We start from the raw sequence: 21,017 nt of genomic DNA on the forward strand, positions 1-21,017 counted from the left end.
ATTTACTCTTGGATCATATGAGCGAGACTAATATCCCTAGGCAGTTGATTTACATGGTGGGCAGGGCAAAAACAGGTAACAATTCCTATTTGTGCAGTGATTCTTGACCTGAGAGCAAAGGCACATGGCACGTTTAAGGGCCAGGTACCGCAATGATTTGCCTAGCTTCTGAAGGATATTGGAATTTTTGGGTAGTATGTTTCAAGATGAATTTTAAATCCATTTGATACCTTTCTTTATCTTTCAAATAAGAAGTCTTGGTAGCATAGTGGCTTATGAATTGAGCTGAAAACTACAAGGTCATAAGTTTGAATCTACCAGCCGCTCCAGGGGAGAAAGATAGGGCCTTCTGCTCCCATAAAGTTTCATAGCCTTGGAAACCCTATATAGGGTTGCTATGAGTCAGAACTAACTCCACGGCACACAACCACCACCACCATCACTACCACCGTCATCCTTCAAATACTCTTTAAAGAATCTATACTACTTTTATACTGAAAACATATAGAAAACTAATGTAATGAATCAGAAAATAGGAAGACACTATTATTGATAAACAATAATAATCATAATCACCACAATCCTATAGCAGTGTTTTGGACTATGTGCTAGCCCATGTTGATTCTCAGCACTTTAACTACATTGACTCATGTAATCCTCACTCCAATATTATGAAGTAGACCTGACTGTTAACCTATTTTACAGAGGAGAAAACCAGAAGTTTAAGTATTACAGAATTCTCTTAAGGTCATACAGCTATGAAGAGGAACAGGATTTGAACTCAGGTGGTCTGGCTCTGGAGCAACTTAAAAAAATTTTTTTATAAGGTTTTTATTGTGGATTGAGTAAAAGTTTAGAGGGCAGATCATCAGTTTTACATTCAACAAATCATACACCTTGTTTCATTACAATGATTATAATCTCCTCTACCATAAGTTAACAGTATTTCTCTCTATTCACTTTAGCTTTTTTTTTTTTTAACAAAAAACACTCAGGCATATATAATAATTTACACCTCCAAAGGGCACATTCTGCAAGTCTGCCTCCTGGCCACCAGCTCTTAATCCCTCTCTTCCCATGAATCTAGAGTCCTTTGCTGCTTCCTCTCTCCAGGTCTCTGTCTCTGCCTCCGTCTCTGGAGTCGCTGCTTCTCTGGTTAAGATTCCACATTCTGCTTGTGTTCTTCTCCCTTGATGGTCCTAGGGTCCTCTGTTTCTGGACTGTAAGATTAACCACTTCCATTTTTGTTACAAAACTTCTACCTTTACAATTGTGACTGTCGCAATTAGTCATGACGACAATTAATCACTATTGAATCATACTAATCTTATACCCATCTCTTTTTACCAGACCCATCTAGACAAGATGAAAACTATTCAGTGGGGACTCTTTCTCCACCCACCCCCATACTCTTAAAATAAACTCCCTCTTGAAACCTTGTAAGCCAGTCATTTCGTGCCTTTATTGCCCCCTCATTTTAGGTAGCCAATGTCTAAGTTGCCCGTCCCTATCTACCCTGTGTACAGAGGGAGAGCATTGATACTTGATGTGAAGGTTCCTTCCCTCTCTGTTGGTATTTAGAGTTACTATCTCCATGAGTATAGGTCAGATTCATCAAATTGTAGCAATTTACTCTTGTTTCCTTTATCCAAAAAAAAAAAAAAAATTTTTTTTTTCTTTTTCAAATCTTCCCCTAGTCAAGTTGAGTTCTAATTATCAAGCCATCAAGGCTAGGTCAAATGGGTACTGTTTGCAGTTTGGGTATTCTTGTGTATCTTCCCTCACTTCATATCAGCTAGATGCTTCACTCTCAGCTCTAGACCTCTGTGGTTATATCCTTGTCCATTGGCTCAAATGTCCCCAGGTCTCACCACACTTTGAAACAACCAGCCCTTCCTCTTCTCTCTCTCATCTCCAGGTCAACGGGAGGCAATGGACTGCGGTTTCTACATTGCTGCCTTTCCCCTTCTTCCACTTACCAGTTGTCAGCAAGCTTACATGCCTGTTCGTGTGTTCCCTTTGAGTTTCAGTCTTAGAGGGAAGTTTGTCCTGTAGGAATTTGATTGCTAACCCTGATGGCTTCCTAGCGAACAGCTTGCTTATTCTTGCAGGAGCTACTCATGCAGACATTTTTGTTTTGGGTTTTTCCTGATGATCTGTCTTTGAAGATTCATCTTCTGTTGCTCTAGCTGTTCCAGGCTGGTCTGCCTTTCCTTGCTAGTGGGAATATCCCCCCTTAGAAGGTTCTGGATGGGACTCAGGATTCCATCTAAGGTCCTATACTCTGCAAAGGCTTTGTTAAGAGGCTTATTTCACTGGGCAAGTTCTAGAACCCCCTTTAGGTATTCTAAAGAAGCTCTGGTAGTGTAGTAGTTCCGAATCGGGCTGTGAACTGCAAGGTCAGCAGTTCGAAACTACCAGCTGTTTTGCGGGAGAAAGATGAGGCTTTCTGCTCCTGTAAAGATTTACAGCCTAGGAAACCCTGTATAGGGTTGCTATGAGTTGGAACCGACTTCACGGCATGTCACCACCACCACCAATCAGTTATTGGCTGAAGACAGGCTTACAAGTTTTCTGTAAGCATGTTTCCCAACATTCCTTTCTATTCCACTCAAGTGTCTATTTTACAATAGCAGGCAAGGGAAACCAATATTCATAAGACAATCAAGCATTTTAGTATTATTACCCCTCTTCAAACTATGCCTAGATCCCTGTATCACAGAGCCCTGTCGTTCCAAGGTTGAACATGCATCATAATTTACCTCTGTCCCTCTTAGGCCATACAAACCTGCCTCAGTGTTCTTCTGTCTATCTTGTTCTTCCGCCTCCTTCCTCTTCTTGTATTGCCCTCCCCAACACCCGAACTAAACCTCCCACCCCAATCCCACTGTTGTGGTTACCTTATATTCCATTAACTTCCCTGCATTTAAGACAGTTTATTTTATCCTGTAATCTACTTGACCTTCCCACCACATAGATCTCTGTATCTCTTTGTTTACCTTCTTTCACACTATAATTGTTTTGATCATAGACTGACTTCCCAAACCCTCTGTTCTTATAATTTTATTCTGTTCCTGACTCTTCCATTTGTCAGTTGAGTTCAGGATGATGCTGCCATGTACGGCATTCTCTAGTTGTTGTCTATTCTTATTGGTTCTCAGTCCACAGAACTTTCTTTAGGATGTTTTTCATAGCAGTGTTAGCTTTGGCAAAATCCCTTAGCTTCTGTTTATCCTGGAATGTTTTGTTTACACCATCCGAATTTGATTGACAGCTTTGCTGAGTAGAGGATTCTTGGCTGGAAGCTTTTTTCTTTCAGGGTTTTATATATGTCTCCCCACCGTCTTCTTGCCTGCATGGTTTCTATTGAGAGATCCGAGTTTAATCTGATTTGCTTGCCTTTATATGTTACAGTTCTCTTTTCACTAGCTAATTTCAGGATTCTGTCCTTATCTTTGATTTATGGAAAGCTTGATTATTATACGCCTTGGTGATTTTCTTTTAGGATCTATCCTTCTTGGGGTTTGTTGAGCTTCTTAAATGCTTGTTTGTTCACTTTTCAGGATGTTGGGGAAATTTTCTTCCTGAAGCTCTTCAACTATCTCCTCTGTGGACTTGTGTGATTCTTCCTGTTCTGGAATGCTGCTAACTCTTAAGTTATTCCTTTTCATGTTGTCCAACATGAATCTTAGGCCTTCTTTGGATTTTTTTAAATCAGTTTTTGTGCTTGCTCTTCTCTATCTGAGTAGTGCTGAGAGATTTATCTTCTAGCTCACTAGTTCTGGCTTCTATCTCTTCAATTCTACTCCTTTGCCCATTCAGTATATTGTCTATTTCTGATATTCTATTATTAATCATTTGGACCTCTTTCTGTAGGTTTTGAATTGTTTCCAATGCTCTATCTATCTTATTTGATTGTTCCTGTAGTGCTTTCCTGACTTCTTCCTTATTTTTCTCAACTCATAGTATAGTGTTTTGATACATTTTATAATCACTGTTTTGAATTCCTTCTCAGGCATTTCCAAAGCCTGCCCATCTTCCAGTATGGAGTGTAGGTCTACTTCCAGTTCATTTGTCTCAGGCACTTTACCTCGTTTCTGGACATGTGCTGATATGGTCATCTGTTTCCTTTTTTTGGGCATATTCAGGTGTTATCTGTGAACTTAATACTTAGACGGGTGTGTATTTTGGTATTTTTTATGCTTTCTGATTGCCTCCAGGTAGCTGTGATCAGGAGATCACATCTCTGATCTTCACTCTTTTTCCTGAGAAATTTTAAGATGCCTCTGTGGGTGATTGTGACATAGCTCAGGATTTAATTTTCAGCCTATTTCCTTTTCAATCTGCTTGTCCCACTCCTCAATCCCTGTTCAGGTCTTTATCATTGTGAAAATAGTTCAGGACTGGCTTTGGCCATTTTGCACTGCCGTTTGGTTTTAAGTGGATACTGTCACTTTAAATTTCGAGGACATCTGTGCGCATGCGTAGTAGAACTCTCCAGGGGTGGGGTTGGGGTTCCCACTCACTCAGGCACCACCTCTATTAAGCAACTTTTAAGCAAAAGACCACAGTGCCAAACCAGGTCTCTTTTGTTGGTGATGGGGAAGACAAAGAAAAACCTGGCAAGGCTAAAAATTCACGATTTAGGAAGAGGGCTAGAGCTAAGTGTGAAGCATCCAGCTGATATAAGTACTGGGAGATGCATGAGAATGCCCAAAGTTGTAGATAGTACCCATCAGAACTTCACTTGTTATTATTGTTATTAGGTGCCATCAAGTTGGTACCTACTCATAGTGACCTTATGCACAGCAGAACAAACTCCCCAATCCTGGGCCAACCTCTCAGTACTATTGCCACACTTGAGTCCATCGATGCTGCCACTTGGCCAATCCATCTCGTTGGGGGTCTTCCTCTCTTTCTCTGTCCCTCCACCTTACCAAACATGATATCTTTCTCCAGAGACTGGTCCCTCCTGAAAGTATGAGAAACGAAGTTTGGCCATCTTGGCCTCCAAGGAGCATTCTGGCTGCCCTTCTTCCAAAACGGATCTATTGGTTCTTTTGGCAGCCCATGGCACTTTCAAAATTCTCCTCCAACACCATAACTCAAAAGCATCAATTCTTCTATTGTCTTCCTTATTCACTGTCCAGCTTTCTAGGAAGACAAACTCTGACAAAGGAAACAAGTGTATACTGCTACAATTTGATGAACTTGACCTATAATTATAGATGTAGTAGCTTAAAATACCAACTGAGAGAGAAGGCATCTTCACATCAAGGATCATTCCCATCCCCTCGGTACATAACGTTGATAGGGATAGGCAACTTAGACATTGGCTACCAAAAATGGGGGGATGATAAAGGCATGAAGTGACTGGCTTACGAGTTTTCAAGAAGGAGTTTTGTTTCAGAGTGTGCAGGGGAAGGTAGAATCCTACAGATAGTTTTCATCTTGTCAAGATGAGTCTGGTGAAAGGAGATGGGGCTAAGATTTTTAAGATTCAAAGTGAGTAATTGTTATCATAACTAATTGCAATTGTCACAACAGTAAAGGTAGAAGTTATGTATGCAATGAAAAGGGGAGAGTAGTCAATTTTACATTTCAGGAACAGAGGACCCTCTAGGACCATCAAGTGAGAAGAGCACGAGAGGAATGTGAGACTCTATCCAGAGAAGCAGCGACACCAGAGATGGAGGCAGATATGATGACATGGAGAGACAGAGCAGCTGAGGACTCTAGACTCATGGAAAGAGAAGGGCTGGCTGTGTGTTGACAGCCAGGAGGCAGGCTTGCAGCATGTGCCCTTTGGTTGTTTAAATAATTATATATTCCTGAGTGTTTTTGCATACATCCAAAAAAAAACCCCAGAGGGAACAGAAGCAAATAATGATGGTGCATGGAGGGGAGTGTAATCATTGCAATGAAACGAAATACAACAGGATGAGTGTAAAACTGATGTTTTCCCATGTAAACTCTCACTCAAGTCACAAAACTTAAAACAACAACAACAACAACAAACAAGGTGTAGGAGTTAAATGGGGTGAAAAATAAAAAGACACAAAATTAAAAAGTGGATTGGATAGTTAATTTTATGCATTAACCTGGCTAGGCTATGGTTTTTAGTCATTTAGCCATACATTAGACTAGCAGCTGCTTTATAATACAATCAGTGGCATCACTTTCCTTGATATAATCTAACGTAAAGTAACTAATCAATCATTCCAAAGGGGAAGTTACTTAGGGTGTGATCTACTTTCAGACTATAAGTAGATATTTCGGCAGAAATTCTTTCTCACCTTGCACTCTTACCTTTGCTTGAACTAAGAATCTTAGGACACAAAATGATTGGAGTCTCCAGCCTGTCATCTAACCTACAGATTTTTGACTGGCCAGCCCACCAAATTTATGTGAGTCAATCTCTTGAGTCATGGGGTGGCGCTGTGGGTTAATGCACTAGACTACAAGGTCAGTTTGAACCCAAGCTCGGAACTGACACGACGGCACTTAACAACAACAACTAGCTATGTAATTTAGAAAATATCAGTTAACGTTTGTCTTTTTCTTAGAAAATATAAATTACCAAAAATAACTTATCCTCAGGAGTAGAAAACCTAGATGGTACAACTAAGAAAAAACTGAGAAGCTAGCAAAGTATTAGCTCCATGAAGGCTTTGAGCATGCATAGCTTAAATTTTCAGGGAACAAATAACATCTATGAACTTGAAGATATACCTAGGTGTAGAAAGAAGGTAAACTTTCTGAATTCTCATTGTGACTGATAACATTCCAGAAAAACAATTAAGTCAACCTGTATGTTAAAAGAATGGTTAAATTACTAGACTATGAGCAAGCAGAGTTTATTCCTATGACAGAGAAATGGTTTGTATAAAGAAGTCCATTAGGATAACAGTCATCATGAGACTTCCAGTTAGATGGCAGACTAGGCAGATGCACTACACAGACCCTGCACAACAAAGATATGAGAGATCAAATAAAACATACACAGAGGAAAATCCTGGAGCCCTAAACTTGAGAAGAAAGGTTAGAAAAGTAGACTGAGTGCTTATGGGGAGAAAAAGCTGAGCAGGGACAGTGAGAGAGAAAGGCTGACTGGTAAATAGCTAGTCAGATGTGATGTGACCATTTTGAATCTTTGTGAGCAGCTTTGGCAACAAAAGGTAGCCTGAAAGAGCAGAGTCACACAGGTTACTGGAAAGGTGCAATTCCCTCGTTTGCCCCGCATTCCCCTGGTGGCCAGACAGGTAGCCAGTTCCCTCCATACCTACCCCCAGCATAGCCCCTACTCTTCAGGAATTTGTAGCCATGTGGTTGGAAGCCATGCCAATGTGAGGTGCACTCACACTGCACTCCTTGCTGCACTGTTTTGGAGCCTGGATTCATGTGGGCCTGGTTTAGGACCTATAGAACACACAAAGCCACGAAACTAGCATTTACTCAGTCACCCTACCCCTAAGTGGTCCTAACAGACACTGAAACAGCTCCATCAAGAGCCTCCATGAACTACTTCAGGACTGAATGCCCTGAACATAGATAACATTGAGGCCAACAGTAACTCTGTCTAGGGTCAGAAACTCTGCTGTCACATCCCTCCCACAACCACCTCATGAGATCTTTGGCTTACAGGACCTCCCCCTAGAGTTCTCTCTTCTCTGAGTCTAACAGCTATACTGTTATGTTTGGTTTTTCCCTTTTGTTGCTCCATCATTTCTGTTTATTTATTCTATTTCTTTCTGTACATTCCATTAAATTTTATCTCTTTTGACTTTCCTTCTTTTCTTCTGTGTCTCATGTGCCCTCTTTTTTTTTTACTTTATCCTTTTTTATCTTTCTTTACTACTCACTCTCTACTCTTTCTCTTTTCACCTTCCCTCTCTCTAGTTTTTCAAAGGGTTATTTTTATTTCTTCCTTTTATTTTCTCTTCTATAGTTCCATTTTGCTGCTCCTCTTTTCTGTTTTTAGTTGTACGGTTTATCTATTCCTTGCTTAACTTTAAATGATTTTTTCCTTCCTTTATTATTTTCTCTTTTCCTGCTTGCTTATTTTGTTTTGCTTCCTTGTGTGTATGGTGGAGGAAAGGGAATGATTTTTCCTCTATCTTAACCAACAGGAGACTGCAACTTTGTCTATATAGCCCAGCCACAATTGTATCCTCTGCAGCTCCACCCACTAGGTAAGAGCCAATAGCAAAACCTATACTACCTGATCAATGGTAGAAAGCAGCCAACACCAGCCAAACATGCCCTAACCTGAGGAGCATGAGCAACTAATGGAGAACAGTGCACGTGCTTCCATTCTCTAACTACACACACTAGAATACAAAACCTGCAATTAGAAATTCAGAAGATTAATAAAGATTTCAGAAATGGGCAATGCATTGAAAGGACAATGGAGTATATAGGAGTCAGAATTACTGAGTTTGAAGATAATTCTATCAATATTAGTATGCTGGACAAGCAATCAGAAAAAAGAATGAAAAAATCTGAAGAAAGCCTAAGAGTTATGTAGGACACTATGAAGAGGAATAACTTATGGGTGATGGGAATTCCAGAACAGAAAGAGACAATAAAAGCACACAGGAACATGTAAATTATTGTATATGCATGAGTGTTTAAAAAAAAAAAAAAAAAGCTAACGTGAATAGAGAGAAACACTGTTAACTGATGGTACATGGAGGGATTACAATTATTGTAATGAAACAAGATGTATGATTTGCTGAATGTAAAACTGATGATCTGCCATGTAAACTTTTATCAACCCACAATAAAAACCTTAAATAAAATAAATAAATAAATGCAAACACACACACACACACACACAAACACACAGAAAATTGTTTAAGAGTTGTTGCAAGAAAACGTCATGAAAACTGAGAAGTATAAAAGAAGCTGAACGAATCCCAAACAGGATAGATTCCAAAAGAAAATCACCAAGACATATCATAATCAAACTTTTCCAAAACAAGAAAAGAATTCTGAGAGCAGATTGGGAAAAACGAAAAGCTGCCTACAAAGGAAACTCAATAAGAGTAAGCTCTGATTTCTCAGCAGAAACCATGTACGTGAGATGGCAATGGGATGACATATACAAAACTCTGAAAGAAAAACAATGCCAACCAAGAATCATATACCCAGAAAAGCTGTCCCTCAAATATGATGGTGAAATTAGGATATTTCCAAATAAACAGAAATTAAAGGAATTTGTAATAACAAGACCAACTTCATAAAAAATACTAAAGGATGCTGGTTGGACTGAGAACTTACAACAACAGACAAAAAACTAAGATTTACATACATGACAACACCACCCAAAACTCAATCCAGATAGTTTAGTATTAAAGTAAAGCAAATAAACAAGACCAAATATAGTGAACCAGAGGTATCAATTTATCATGAAGGCAACTACAAAGCAAACAGAGGGGATGGTGTAGATTATGAACTTCCAAATGGTGAGGAAGTCCAGTAGATTTCAAGAAAAAACAGACTGCTTTAATGGGGGGAAAAATTAATAAATTATAGGATAGCCTCAGAAAATGAATACACCTTCACATCAAAATAAAAATGAAGGAAATCAGAAAGCTTTAGTAAGCATTAACACAACAGAAATGATATAAAAAGAAAACCCACAGACAAAATGAAATCAGCACAAAAAATTATGTGGAACAAAGAAACCAGCAGCATCACAAAAAGCACACAGCAAAATGATAGCAATCAATTGGTAATTACACTGAATGTAAATGGATTAAATGCATCAGTCAAGAGACAGAGAATAGCAGAATGGATAAGAAAACAACATCTTTCAATATGCTGTTTACATGACACACATCTTATGCACAAAGATAGAAATAGAATGAAAATCAAAGGATGGGAAAAAAATGGCAATAAAAACTGAGCAGGAGTAGCAGTTTTAATCTCTGATAAAATAGACTTTAAGGCAAAAACCTATATAAGTGACAAAGGACATTATATCATGATTAAGGAATCAATTGATTAAGAGGATATAATCATAATAAATAATCATGTACCAAATAAAAAGTCTAAAGTACATAAATCTTAACAGAACTGAAGAAAGAAATAGACGACTCTACAATAGTATATTTTAATACACAGTTTTTTTTTAAAAAAAGTATACACTTTTGATGAAAGACAGAAAAACTAGAAACTCAGTAGACACAGAAGAACTAAACAATAGAATCAACCTACTTGACCTCATAAACTTATACAGAGCACTCAACTAAACAACAGCACAATATACTTTCTTTTCCAGTGTATATGGAACATTCTTCAGAATAGACCATATGTTTCTGCCACAAAGCAAACCTCAATACATTTAATAAAAATACTACAAAGTATCCTTTCAGATCACAATGCTATAAAATTAGAAATCAACAACAGGAAGATCAAGGAAACAAAATCAAATATATGGAAACTGAGTAACATCCTGCTTAAAGTTACTGGGTAATAGAACACATAAAAAATGAAATAAAAACATTCCTTGCAGCAAATAAAAAAGAAAACACAACTACCAAAACTTAGGGACACAGCAAAAGTATTGCTGAGAGGGCTATTTATAGCAATAAGTCTATACATCCAAAAAGAACCAAAGTCAACACATTAACACAACATTTCTAACAATTAGAAATAGACCATCAAAGTAAGCCTACAGTTACAAGAAAAAAAAAAAAAAAAAAGAATGGATCAGAAATAAATGAATTAGAAAACAGGAATACAATAAAAAGAATCAACAAGACAAGAAATTGATTCTTTGAAAGGATTTAATAAAATTGATAAACCATTGGTAAATCTAACAAAAGAAAAGGCAGAAAAGATGCAAACAGCACACACAAGAAATGATAATGGTGATGTTATAATAGAAATTAAAAACGGTAATAACGGAATATTATGAAGAGTTGTACTTCAACAAATTTGAAAATCTAGAATAAATGGATAAAGTTTTAGAAAAACACGACCTACCTAAACTAAAACAGAGTGAAGTAGAAAACTTGAACAGACTTATAAGAAGAGATTACTTTGATCAGGTCATTAAAAAACTCCCAACAAAAAAAGTCTAAGCCCAGATGGCTTTATTGGTGAATTTTATCAAACACTCAGAGAAGAACTGACACCAATTTTCCTCAACTACTCCAGAATATAGAAATGGGTGGAAAACTCCCAAATACATTTTATGAAGCAAGCATAACCTTCATACTAAAACCAGGCAAGGATATTACTAAAAAACAGAATTACAGACCAATATCCCTTATGAACACAGATGCAAAAATTCTAGTAAATAGAATTCAACAACTTATATAAACACTAAAACATCATAACCAAGTGGAATTCATTCCAGGAATGCAAGGATGGTTCAATATTAGAAAAACAATAAACATAATCCATCATTATAAATTTTTTTTTAAAAAAGGAAAAGAGCCATATGATAATATCGACTGATGCATAAACAGCATTTGACAAAATCCAGCATCCATTCTAGGTAAAAATACTGAACAAAGTAGGAATTGAAGGAAAGTTGCTCAACATAATTGAGAGTATCTATACAAATCCAACAGCCAGAATTACTCTCAATATAGCGAAACTGAAAGCATTCCCTTTGCAAACAGGAACTAGACAAGGATGCCTTTATTACTACTTTTATTCAACATTGTGCTGGGAATCATACCCAGAGCTATAAGGCAAATAGGGAAATTAAAGGAATCTATATTGGCAAAGAAGAAGTAAAACTTTAATTCTAGATGATATAATTCTATATGAAGTCCTGGTGTGGTGGCACTGTGAGATAATGCACTGGACTGCCAGGTCAGTTTGAACCATAAGGTCAGTGGTTCAAACTCACCACCTGCTCCTTGGAATCCCTATATCACTATGAGTTGGGACTGACTCGATGGCACTTAACAACTAACAACAACAATGATCCTATACATAGAAAATTCCAGACTCAGCAAGAAGATTACTGGAACTCATTGAAAGGTTCAGCAAAATGGCAGGATATAAGATCAGTATACAAAAATCAGTTGGCTCTGGTAGCATAGTGGTTATGAGTCAGGCTGCTAACTGCAAGGTCAGCAGTTCGAAACTGCCAACTGCTCTGTGGGAGAAAGATGAGGCTTTCTACTCCTGTAAAGATTTACAGCCTCGGAAACCCTATACAGGGTCGCTCTAAGTTGGAACCGATTCCACGGCACACCATCACCACCGTACTATTGGAACCAACTCCACAGCATAGCATCACCACCACCATACTAATAAACACAGCTCTGAAAAGGAAATTAGGGAAACAATACTATTTACAATAGTCACTGAAAACATGAAATACTTGGAACAAATCTAATGAGAGAAATAGACCTATACAAAGAAAACTACAAAACACTACTATGAGAAACGAAAATAGAGTTACAAAATTGGAAGAATATACCATACTCATGGATAAGAAGACTTAACCTTGTGAAAATGTCAATACTACCCAAAGTAATCTATAAATATAATCTCAATCCAGATTCAACATCATTAATGAATAGACGAGATAGAAAAATGATCATGAACTTTATATGGAGATGAAAGAGACCTTGGATAAGCAAAGCACTGCTTTAGAAGAAGAACAAAGTTGGAGGCCTTTCACTCCCTGACATCAAAAATTACTACACAGCCACGATGGTCAAAATACTGGTACAACGAAAGATACACAGATCAATGGAACAGAATTGAGAACCCAGAAGTGACTAAGGGCCAAAACACATTAAATGGGGAAGAGATAGTCTTTTCAACAAACGGTGCTGGCAAACCTGGACATCGATTTGCATAAGAATAAAATAAGACCCGTATCTCACAACATATATATATATATGTAAAACAAACTCAACATGGATTAAAGACCTAAATATAAAACCTAGATATATAAAGATCATCAATGAAAAAATAGGGACAAATTAGTGGTCTTAATATATGGACTCCTGTGTGGCGCAGTAGGATTAACACTAGACTGCAAACCACAAGGTTGGCAGTTCAAACCCAGATGCTCCTTGGAAACCCTAAAGAGGGTCACTATGGGTTGAAAACAACTCAATGACATACGTAACAACACAAAATACATTGGCATGGGCTCCTGGTGTGGAGCTGTAGGATCAGACCTGGACTGTGAACCACAAGGTTGGCAGTTCAAACCCAGCAGCTTCTCCTTGGAAACCCTACACAGGGTTGCTATGAGTTAGAACTCACTCAACAGCACTTAACAACAAGAAGAACGACAATACATGGCATACTACACTATGAAACATTTTAAAAATGCTCAAGTAGAATACAAAATAGATGACTGAGATCTCTAAGAATTAAGAACATTAAGATTTTGTCAAAAGAGTAAAAAGGGAGCCCACTGACATTGTAACGACATACCAGACAAGTGACTAATATTTGAAATTTATAGAATAGTACACCACACTGCTACAAGAAAAAGACAAAAATAAAAAAACCTAACCAATTAAAAAACAGGCACAGGACATGAACAAACATTTCACCAAGGAAGATATACAAGCGGCCAATAGATAAACGAAAAAGTGCTCATAATCACTAGTCATCAGAGAAATGCAAATCACAGCAACAATGATATTATCATCTCACATTATTAGTGAAGTTCAAGAAAACAGAAAACAACAAATGTTGATGAGGGTGTGGAGAAACTGGGACCTTCCTACATTGTTGTTGGGACTATAAAATGTTTCAACCACTCTGGAGAATGGTATGGTGCTTCCTCAGAAAGTTGGAAATAGAAATACCTTATGACCCAGCAATCCCTCTAATTTGGTATATATCCACCTGAAATAAGAACCAGGACACGAGTAGATATATTCATACCAATGTTCACTGCAACACTCTTTACAATAGCAAAAAGATGGAGGTAGCCTAAGTGCTCAACAGTGTAAGAATTGATAAATAAACTTTGGTACATACACATAGTGGAATACCATGCAACATTGAAGAAGAATGATAAATCTGCAAAATGCTTCATAACTTGGATGAACCTGGAGGACATTATGCTGAGAGAAATTAGTCAATCACAAAAGGACAAATACTTTATGAGACCATTATATATAGCTGGGCCTGGGGCCTCAGGGAACATAGTCTCAGGGGACATTATAATCAAGTGGCATAACACTGTCCACAAAGACAATGTTCTACATCCTACTTTGGTGAGTAGCATCTGGGATATTAAAAGCTCATGAGCAGCCGCCTAAGGTGCAGCTATTGGGCTCTCCATGTGCAGAAGAAAGAAGACATATGCGAAATGAAGATGCTTGGAATCAATTAGTCCAATGGATTAACGGAACACATGAGTATTGGTCTTCATGACTCTGAGACCAGAAGAACTAGATGGTGGCCAGCTACCACTACCAACTGCTCTGAAAGGGATCCCATTCATTAGAAGGTCCTGGATAGAGTGGCAGAATATGTGGAACAAACTCAAAATTATCAAAAGAAAAAAAAGACTGACTTACTGGTCAGAAAGATACTGGAGGAACCTGAGATTATGGCCCTAAACCATCCTTCAGGTCTGGAAAGGAGCCCACCCTTGTGGCCCAACTTTCAGCCAAGCAACAGGAACACAGGGGAAATGATAGCACTACTATAGTATGCTCACTATGAATGATGAACAGTCAATCATTCAAAATCAAAGGGGCAACATGTATCTAAGGACAAAGTTGAGAAGGGGTGGGAAGGTGGGTGGAATGTAGGTAGGAACCACAGGGAGGAAGTGGGATATCTGTTGTTCCATGGAGAGGATTGCAATTATTGAGATGAAACAAGGTATGTTCCTGTTGAACACAAAACTGATAATCTTGTCTGTAAACCTTTACTCAATTCATAATAAAAAGTTATTTTAAAAAAGGTTTTCTTGCTAAATGAAACATTGTATGATGGTTACAGGGTGCAAGGGGGTGGGGAGAAGGGAATAGAAAAGAGGAAATTGAAGTAAATAATGTTAAAAAAAAAAGATAATAGTCATTTTGTAACTAGCCTAAGGGATGAAAGTCATTATTACCTTCATGGATTTGGTAAAATTCAATGCCTATTCCTTGAGAAAATTCTCACCAAACTGCTGTTAAGTAGAGTCCGTTCCGACTCACAGCGATACTATACAGGGTTTCCAAGGAATGGCTGGTGAGTATGACCGTCATTCAAACTGACCAGGTGGTCCAGTGCTTTATCCCACAGCACCACGGAAAATGGCAGCAACACCACACTTAGAAAGAAGCCTTAGGGCAACTTTTCCCTAAGATCACTCTGAGCAACATGGGTTCTGGGGCAGACACTCTCCTATGAGTATTCCCCACCAACATCACCAACGACTTCATGAAACATCTTAGCAGCTTCCCAATGAAAAGAAACGTAAAATATAGATGCTTGTGATCACTACCAAATTGTTCTGGAAGGTCTAACCCAGTTATTTCAACCTATTTTTCTAATAACAACCCATATCACCTTCCCTATAGTAGCAGTGATTCCTACGGTAATGATTTTCAGCTATGTGGCTGTGGGGTGGGGGATAGAGTGGAGATCTAATGTTTAATTTATTGACCCCTTAAATAGTATAAATACACAAAACAAAACAAAAAGCCATATGTCAATAAAAAATCATATTTCTCTAGTCTATGCAATGCACATTGCTTTGATGTTGTTTTTTCTTGTTACGGAAAAAGGTCCATTATAAATGACAGTTGTTTTACATTTATGGGAACTCAAATTACATGAAAAAAATTACAGGATAAAGAGTATGTAACTAACACTGGAAAAAAGTATCCTACCTTAAGTGCCGGTTGAGTTCTTCCACATAATTCTTTTGATCAAGGACATCAGTAATTCTTTCATGCCTTTAAAAAAAAGAAAGGAGAAAGGAGATGCTTTTTTAATTCATGGTTAATACTTTCTAATTGTCTCCCAACTTTCCAGTCACCATGTAGACATATCAATGTCATTAGGAAACCAAGAGTCAGTCAGAACTCAGTAATACCTTCCTGGTTTCAGAGAGAAGGGAGAGCATGGCTGCTCAGGGAGAAGGCCCTCCTCTCTAAAGACAGAATGGGCATTTAGGATGAGGAGAGAGCCCTCCACGAGCAAGGTGGAAGCACAGCTCACTGGATACAGTGGAGAAAGTGATTCTTATTATCTGAAGATCACTTGGCAAAGAAAACCATGAGACTTTTTGAAATACAAGCTTATCGGTTCTAAGGGCATTAATATAGGCAGTACTGCTCCTAAGTGGGTCTTAATTCGAATTTGTAGGTAAGTCAGAACAGGTGCATAAAGTTCTTATTAGCTTGACTTTAGTGCAAAAGAAAAAAAAAGATTTAATTGATTTAAAAGTTGCATATGCAAAAAGTGAAGGTGATTGTGATGAAGAATTTGTTTTGAGCAGAAGGAATGCAAATTAACTTAACATTAAAGGGCAAGTTATGAGTTCTGATGTGGCATAGTAGGATAAGCAGCAAGGTTGGTGGTTCAAAACTACCAGCTGTTCCTTGGAAACCTTATACAGGGTCCATATAAGTTGGAATTGACTCGATGTACTTAACAACATGAGTTGTCTGTAAATTCATAACCTGGGAACTTACTGTATTTCAAAGTTAGACTTTCTACCCCCTAATTTCTCTATGTACATATACACATATAATTTACACATATAGGATCATTTTATAGGCTCATGCCATATGTGCTGGATTTTTTTCTGAGTGCATTTGTTTTTCAGCCACCTTTCCTGTCCTTTTCAGAGCACTCTTCCCAGACCAAGCCACTATCAGGGAGTTGATTCTGACTCATAGTGAGCCTACAGGAGAGTGTCAAACTGCCTCACAGCATTTCTGAGAATGTAAATCTTTACAGGAGCAGGCAGACTCACCTGTATCCTGTGGAGCAGATGATGGGTTTGAAATGCCGACCTTGTCGCTAGCAGTCCACTGTTCAACCTGCTGTACCACTTGGCTCCCATAGCTCTCCCTGATAGCCCAAAACAACCTGCTGTTATGTTGGAGGCGAATATTTAAAGTGCCATGGGCTGCCAAAAGAACCAAGAGATCCCTTTTGGAAGAAGTACAGCCAGAGTGCTCCTTGGAGGCCAAGATGGCCAAACTTCGTCTCTCATACTTCGGACATACTGTCAGAAGGGACCAGTTGCTGGAGAAGGATATGTTTGCTAAGGTGGAGGGTCAGAGAAGAAGAGGAAGACCACCAATGAGATGGATTAGCCAAGTGGCAGCATCGATGGACTCAAGCGTGCCAACAGTAGTGAGCTTGGCCCAGGATCGGGCAGTGTTTTGTTCTACTGTGCATAAGGTTACTATGGGTCGGTACCGACTCGATGGCACCTAACAACAGCAATAACAATGTATACATACATATGTGTGCATAATGCATACATTTGTGTTGTTGGTAGGTGCTGCCTAGTAAGTTCCAACTCAGCAACCCTCTGCACAACTTAGACATTGGCTACCCAAAATGGGGGGGAGGGGATACAAAGGCAAGAAGTGACTGGCTTACAAGCTTTCAAGAGAGAGCCTAGTTCCAGAGGGTACGGGAAAGGCAGAATCTCCACTGAATGGTTTCCAACCTGTCTGGAAGGGGGAGATAGGGATAAGACTCTTGTGGTTCAATAATGAATAATTGCTACCAAGACTGATTGTGAGAGTTGGAAATGTACAGGCAGATGTTTTGTAACAAAAGGAGGGGAGTGGTTAATTTTGCAGTCCAGGAATGGAGATCCCTGGGACCATCAAGGGAGAAGAGCGGAGTGCGTGACCCTATCCAGAGAAGCAGTGATGCCAGAGATGGAGGCAGAGACTCTGATGTGGAGAGATGGAGCAGCTGGAGACTCCGGACTCAAGGAGGGAGAGGGTCTGTGTGCTGATGGCCGGGGGGCAGGCTTGTTGGGTGTACTCTTTGGTTGTTTGATGATGCATGAAGGGGACTGTTATCATTGCAATGAAATGAAATACGATAGGATGAATGCAAAGCTGATGTTCTCCCATGTAAACTGTCAGTCAATTCACAATAAAAACTTAAAAAAAAAATTGTTATGTTTGAATCCATTATGTTGGGAGTCTTCCTATTTTTCTCTTGCCCTCTGATGTCCTTCTCTAGGGACTAGTCTATCCTGATAAGTATTCCATTTCATTTTGTCAATTTCTAATTTCCCTAGATTTATACTTCATGTATTCAATGTTCTGATTATTATTAAATATTTGAAGCTATTTCTTTTCATTTTGAGTTGTGCCACATCAACAAATGAAGGTCCTGAAAGTATAGTTCCATCCACATTATTAAAGACAACTCCACTTTGAGGCAGCTCTTTCCTAGACATATTTTGAGTGTCTTCTCATCTGTGGGGCCCAATCTCCCAGCACTATATATGACAATGTTTTGCTGCTATTTGTAATGTTTTCATCTTCTAGCACTGTATCTGACAATGTTCTACTACTATTCATAAGGTTTTCAATGATGACTCATTCAGAAGTAGTCTGTCTCTTCTTTCTGTCTTAGTCTAGAAACTCTGCTAAAATCTGTCCATCATGGGTGACCCTGCTAATATTTAAAGTACCTATAACACTGGTTGTTAATTAACACCCTGCGATATGCAGATGATACAACCTTGCTTGTTGAAAGTGAAGAAGACTTAAAATATTTACTGATGAAGATCAAAGAGCACAGCCTTCAGTATGGATTGCATCTCAATGTAAAGAAAACAAAAATTCTCACCACTGGACTAACAAACAACATTCTTATCAACAGAGAAAAGATTGAAGTTGTCAAGGATTTCATTCTTGGATCAACAAGCAACACTCATGGAAGCAACAGTCAAGAAATCAAATGTTGTACTGCATTAGGCAAATCTGCTGCACAAGACCTTTTTAAAGTGTTGAAGAGCAAAGATGTCAGCTTGAGGACTAAGGTGTGCCTGATCCAAGCCATGGTATTTTCAATAACCTCATATGCATGCGAAAGCTGGACAGTGAATAAGGAAGACCGTAGAATTGATGTTTTTGAGTTATGGTGAATTGATGTTTTTGAGTTATGGTGTTGGAGGAGAATATTGAAAGTGCCATGGGCTGCCAAAAGAACCAAAAGATCTGTGTTGGAAGAAATGCAGCCAGAGTGCTCCTTGGAGGCCAGGATGGCCAAACTTCATCTCTCATACTTCGGACACATTGTCAGGAGGGACCAGTCACTAGAGAAGGATATCATGCTTGGGTAAGGTGTAGGGTCAGAGAAAAAGAGGAAGATCCCCAGTGAGATGGGTTGACAAAGTAGCAGCATCAATGGGCTCAAGTGTGGCAACAATAGTGATGTTGGCCCAGGATCAGGCACTGTTTCGTTCTGTTGTGCACAGGATCGCTATGAGTCGGTACAGACTCAATGGCACCTAACAACAAAATAACACTGGTGGCATATATTCTAGCATCACAGCAATGCACAAGTTACCACAGGATGACAAACTGATAGATGAATGGTGGGTATATCTGTGTGAAGGAGTCCTGGTGTGGCACTGCAAGATAATGCACTGTACTGCAAAGTCAGTTTGAATTGCAAGGTCAGCAGTTCAAACTCACCAACCACTCCTCAGAAACCCTATACAGGGTTGCAAAGAGAAAGAACCAACTCGACAGCACTTAACAACACCACCAACATACAAACATACATATTGTTGTTAGGTGCCACTGAGTTAGTTTCCACTCACAGTGTTATCTATGTACAACAGAATGAAATACTGCCAGTTCTGTGCCATCTCCACAATTGTTGTTATGCTTGAGGCCATTACTACTGCTATGGTGCCAATCCATCTCATTGGGGTCTTCTTTTTTTTCAATGACCCTGTACTTTACCAAGCATAATGCCCTTCTCCAGGGACTAGTTCCTTATGATAACATGTCTGAAATATGAGTGATGAAGTCTCGCCATTCTGGCTTCAAAGGAGCATTCTGGCTGTACTTCTTTCAACACAGATTTGTTTGTTCTTCTGGCAGTCCATGGTACTTTAACAGTCTTCTCCCACACTGTAACTCAAATGAATCAATTATTCTACGGTCTTCCTTATTCATTGTCCAACTTTCACATGCAAATGAAGCTACTGAAAATACTATGGTTTGAGTCAGACACACCTTAGTCCACAAGGTATCTTTTCTCTTGAACATTTAAAAGCAGACTTGTGCAGCAGATTTGCCCAATGTAATATGTTGTTTGATTTCTTGACTGCTGCTTCCATGAGTGTTGACAGTGGATTCAAGCAAAATTAAGTCTTTGACAACTTCAATCTTTTCTCTGTTGATAAGAATGTTGTTTATTGGTCCGGTGGTGAGGATTTTTGTTTTCTTTACATTGAAATGCAACCCATACAGAAGGCTGCACTCTTTAATCTTCATCAGCAAATATTTTAAGTCCTCTTCACTTTCAGCAAGCAAGGTTGTATCACCTGCATATCGCAGGTTGTTAATGAATCATCCTCCAATCCTGATGCCACGTTTTTCTTCATAGAACCCAGCTTCTCGGATTATCTGCTCAGCATACAGGTTGAATAAGTATGGTGAAAGAATACAACCTTGTCGCACACCTTTCTTTATTTTAAACCATTCAGTGTTCCTATGTTCTGCTTGAACAACTGCCTCTTGGTCCATGTATAGATTCCTCATGAGCACAATTAAGTGTTCTGCAATACTCATACTTCACAATGTTGTCCATAGTTTGTCATGAGCCACACAATCGAAAGTCTTTGCATAGATAATACAGCACATCTGATAGATTCTCTGCTTTCAGCCAAGATCCATCTGACATCAACAATGATATCCCTCGCTCCACGGCCTCTTCTAAATCCGACCTGAACCTCTGAAAGTTCTCTGTCAATGTATGCTTGCAGCCATTTCTGTATTACCTTTAGTAAAACTTTACTCACATGGGATATCAAAGAGATTGTCCAGTGATTTCCGCATTCAGTTAGGCCACCTCAC

The 21,017-nt window shown here is 38.8% G+C and overlaps 1 protein-coding gene across 1 annotated transcript in view; it reads right to left on the reverse strand.

Moving 5' to 3' along the window:
- The window catches only part of RUFY1 (RUN and FYVE domain containing 1), a 107,251-nt gene that overhangs the window by 35,076 nt on the left and 51,158 nt on the right, over positions 1 to 21,017 (reverse strand). The window contains exon 7 of the mRNA XM_006874453.1: positions 15,831 to 15,896. Coding sequence (XP_006874515.1) covers positions 15,831 to 15,896 — 66 coding nt within the window. The remainder of the gene's footprint in view (positions 1 to 15,830; positions 15,897 to 21,017) is intronic.

The sequence above is a fragment of the Chrysochloris asiatica genome, unplaced genomic scaffold, assembly GCF_000296735.1.
Source record: "Chrysochloris asiatica unplaced genomic scaffold, ChrAsi1.0 scaffold00279, whole genome shotgun sequence".
NCBI lineage: Eukaryota > Metazoa > Chordata > Mammalia > Afrosoricida > Chrysochloridae > Chrysochloris > Chrysochloris asiatica.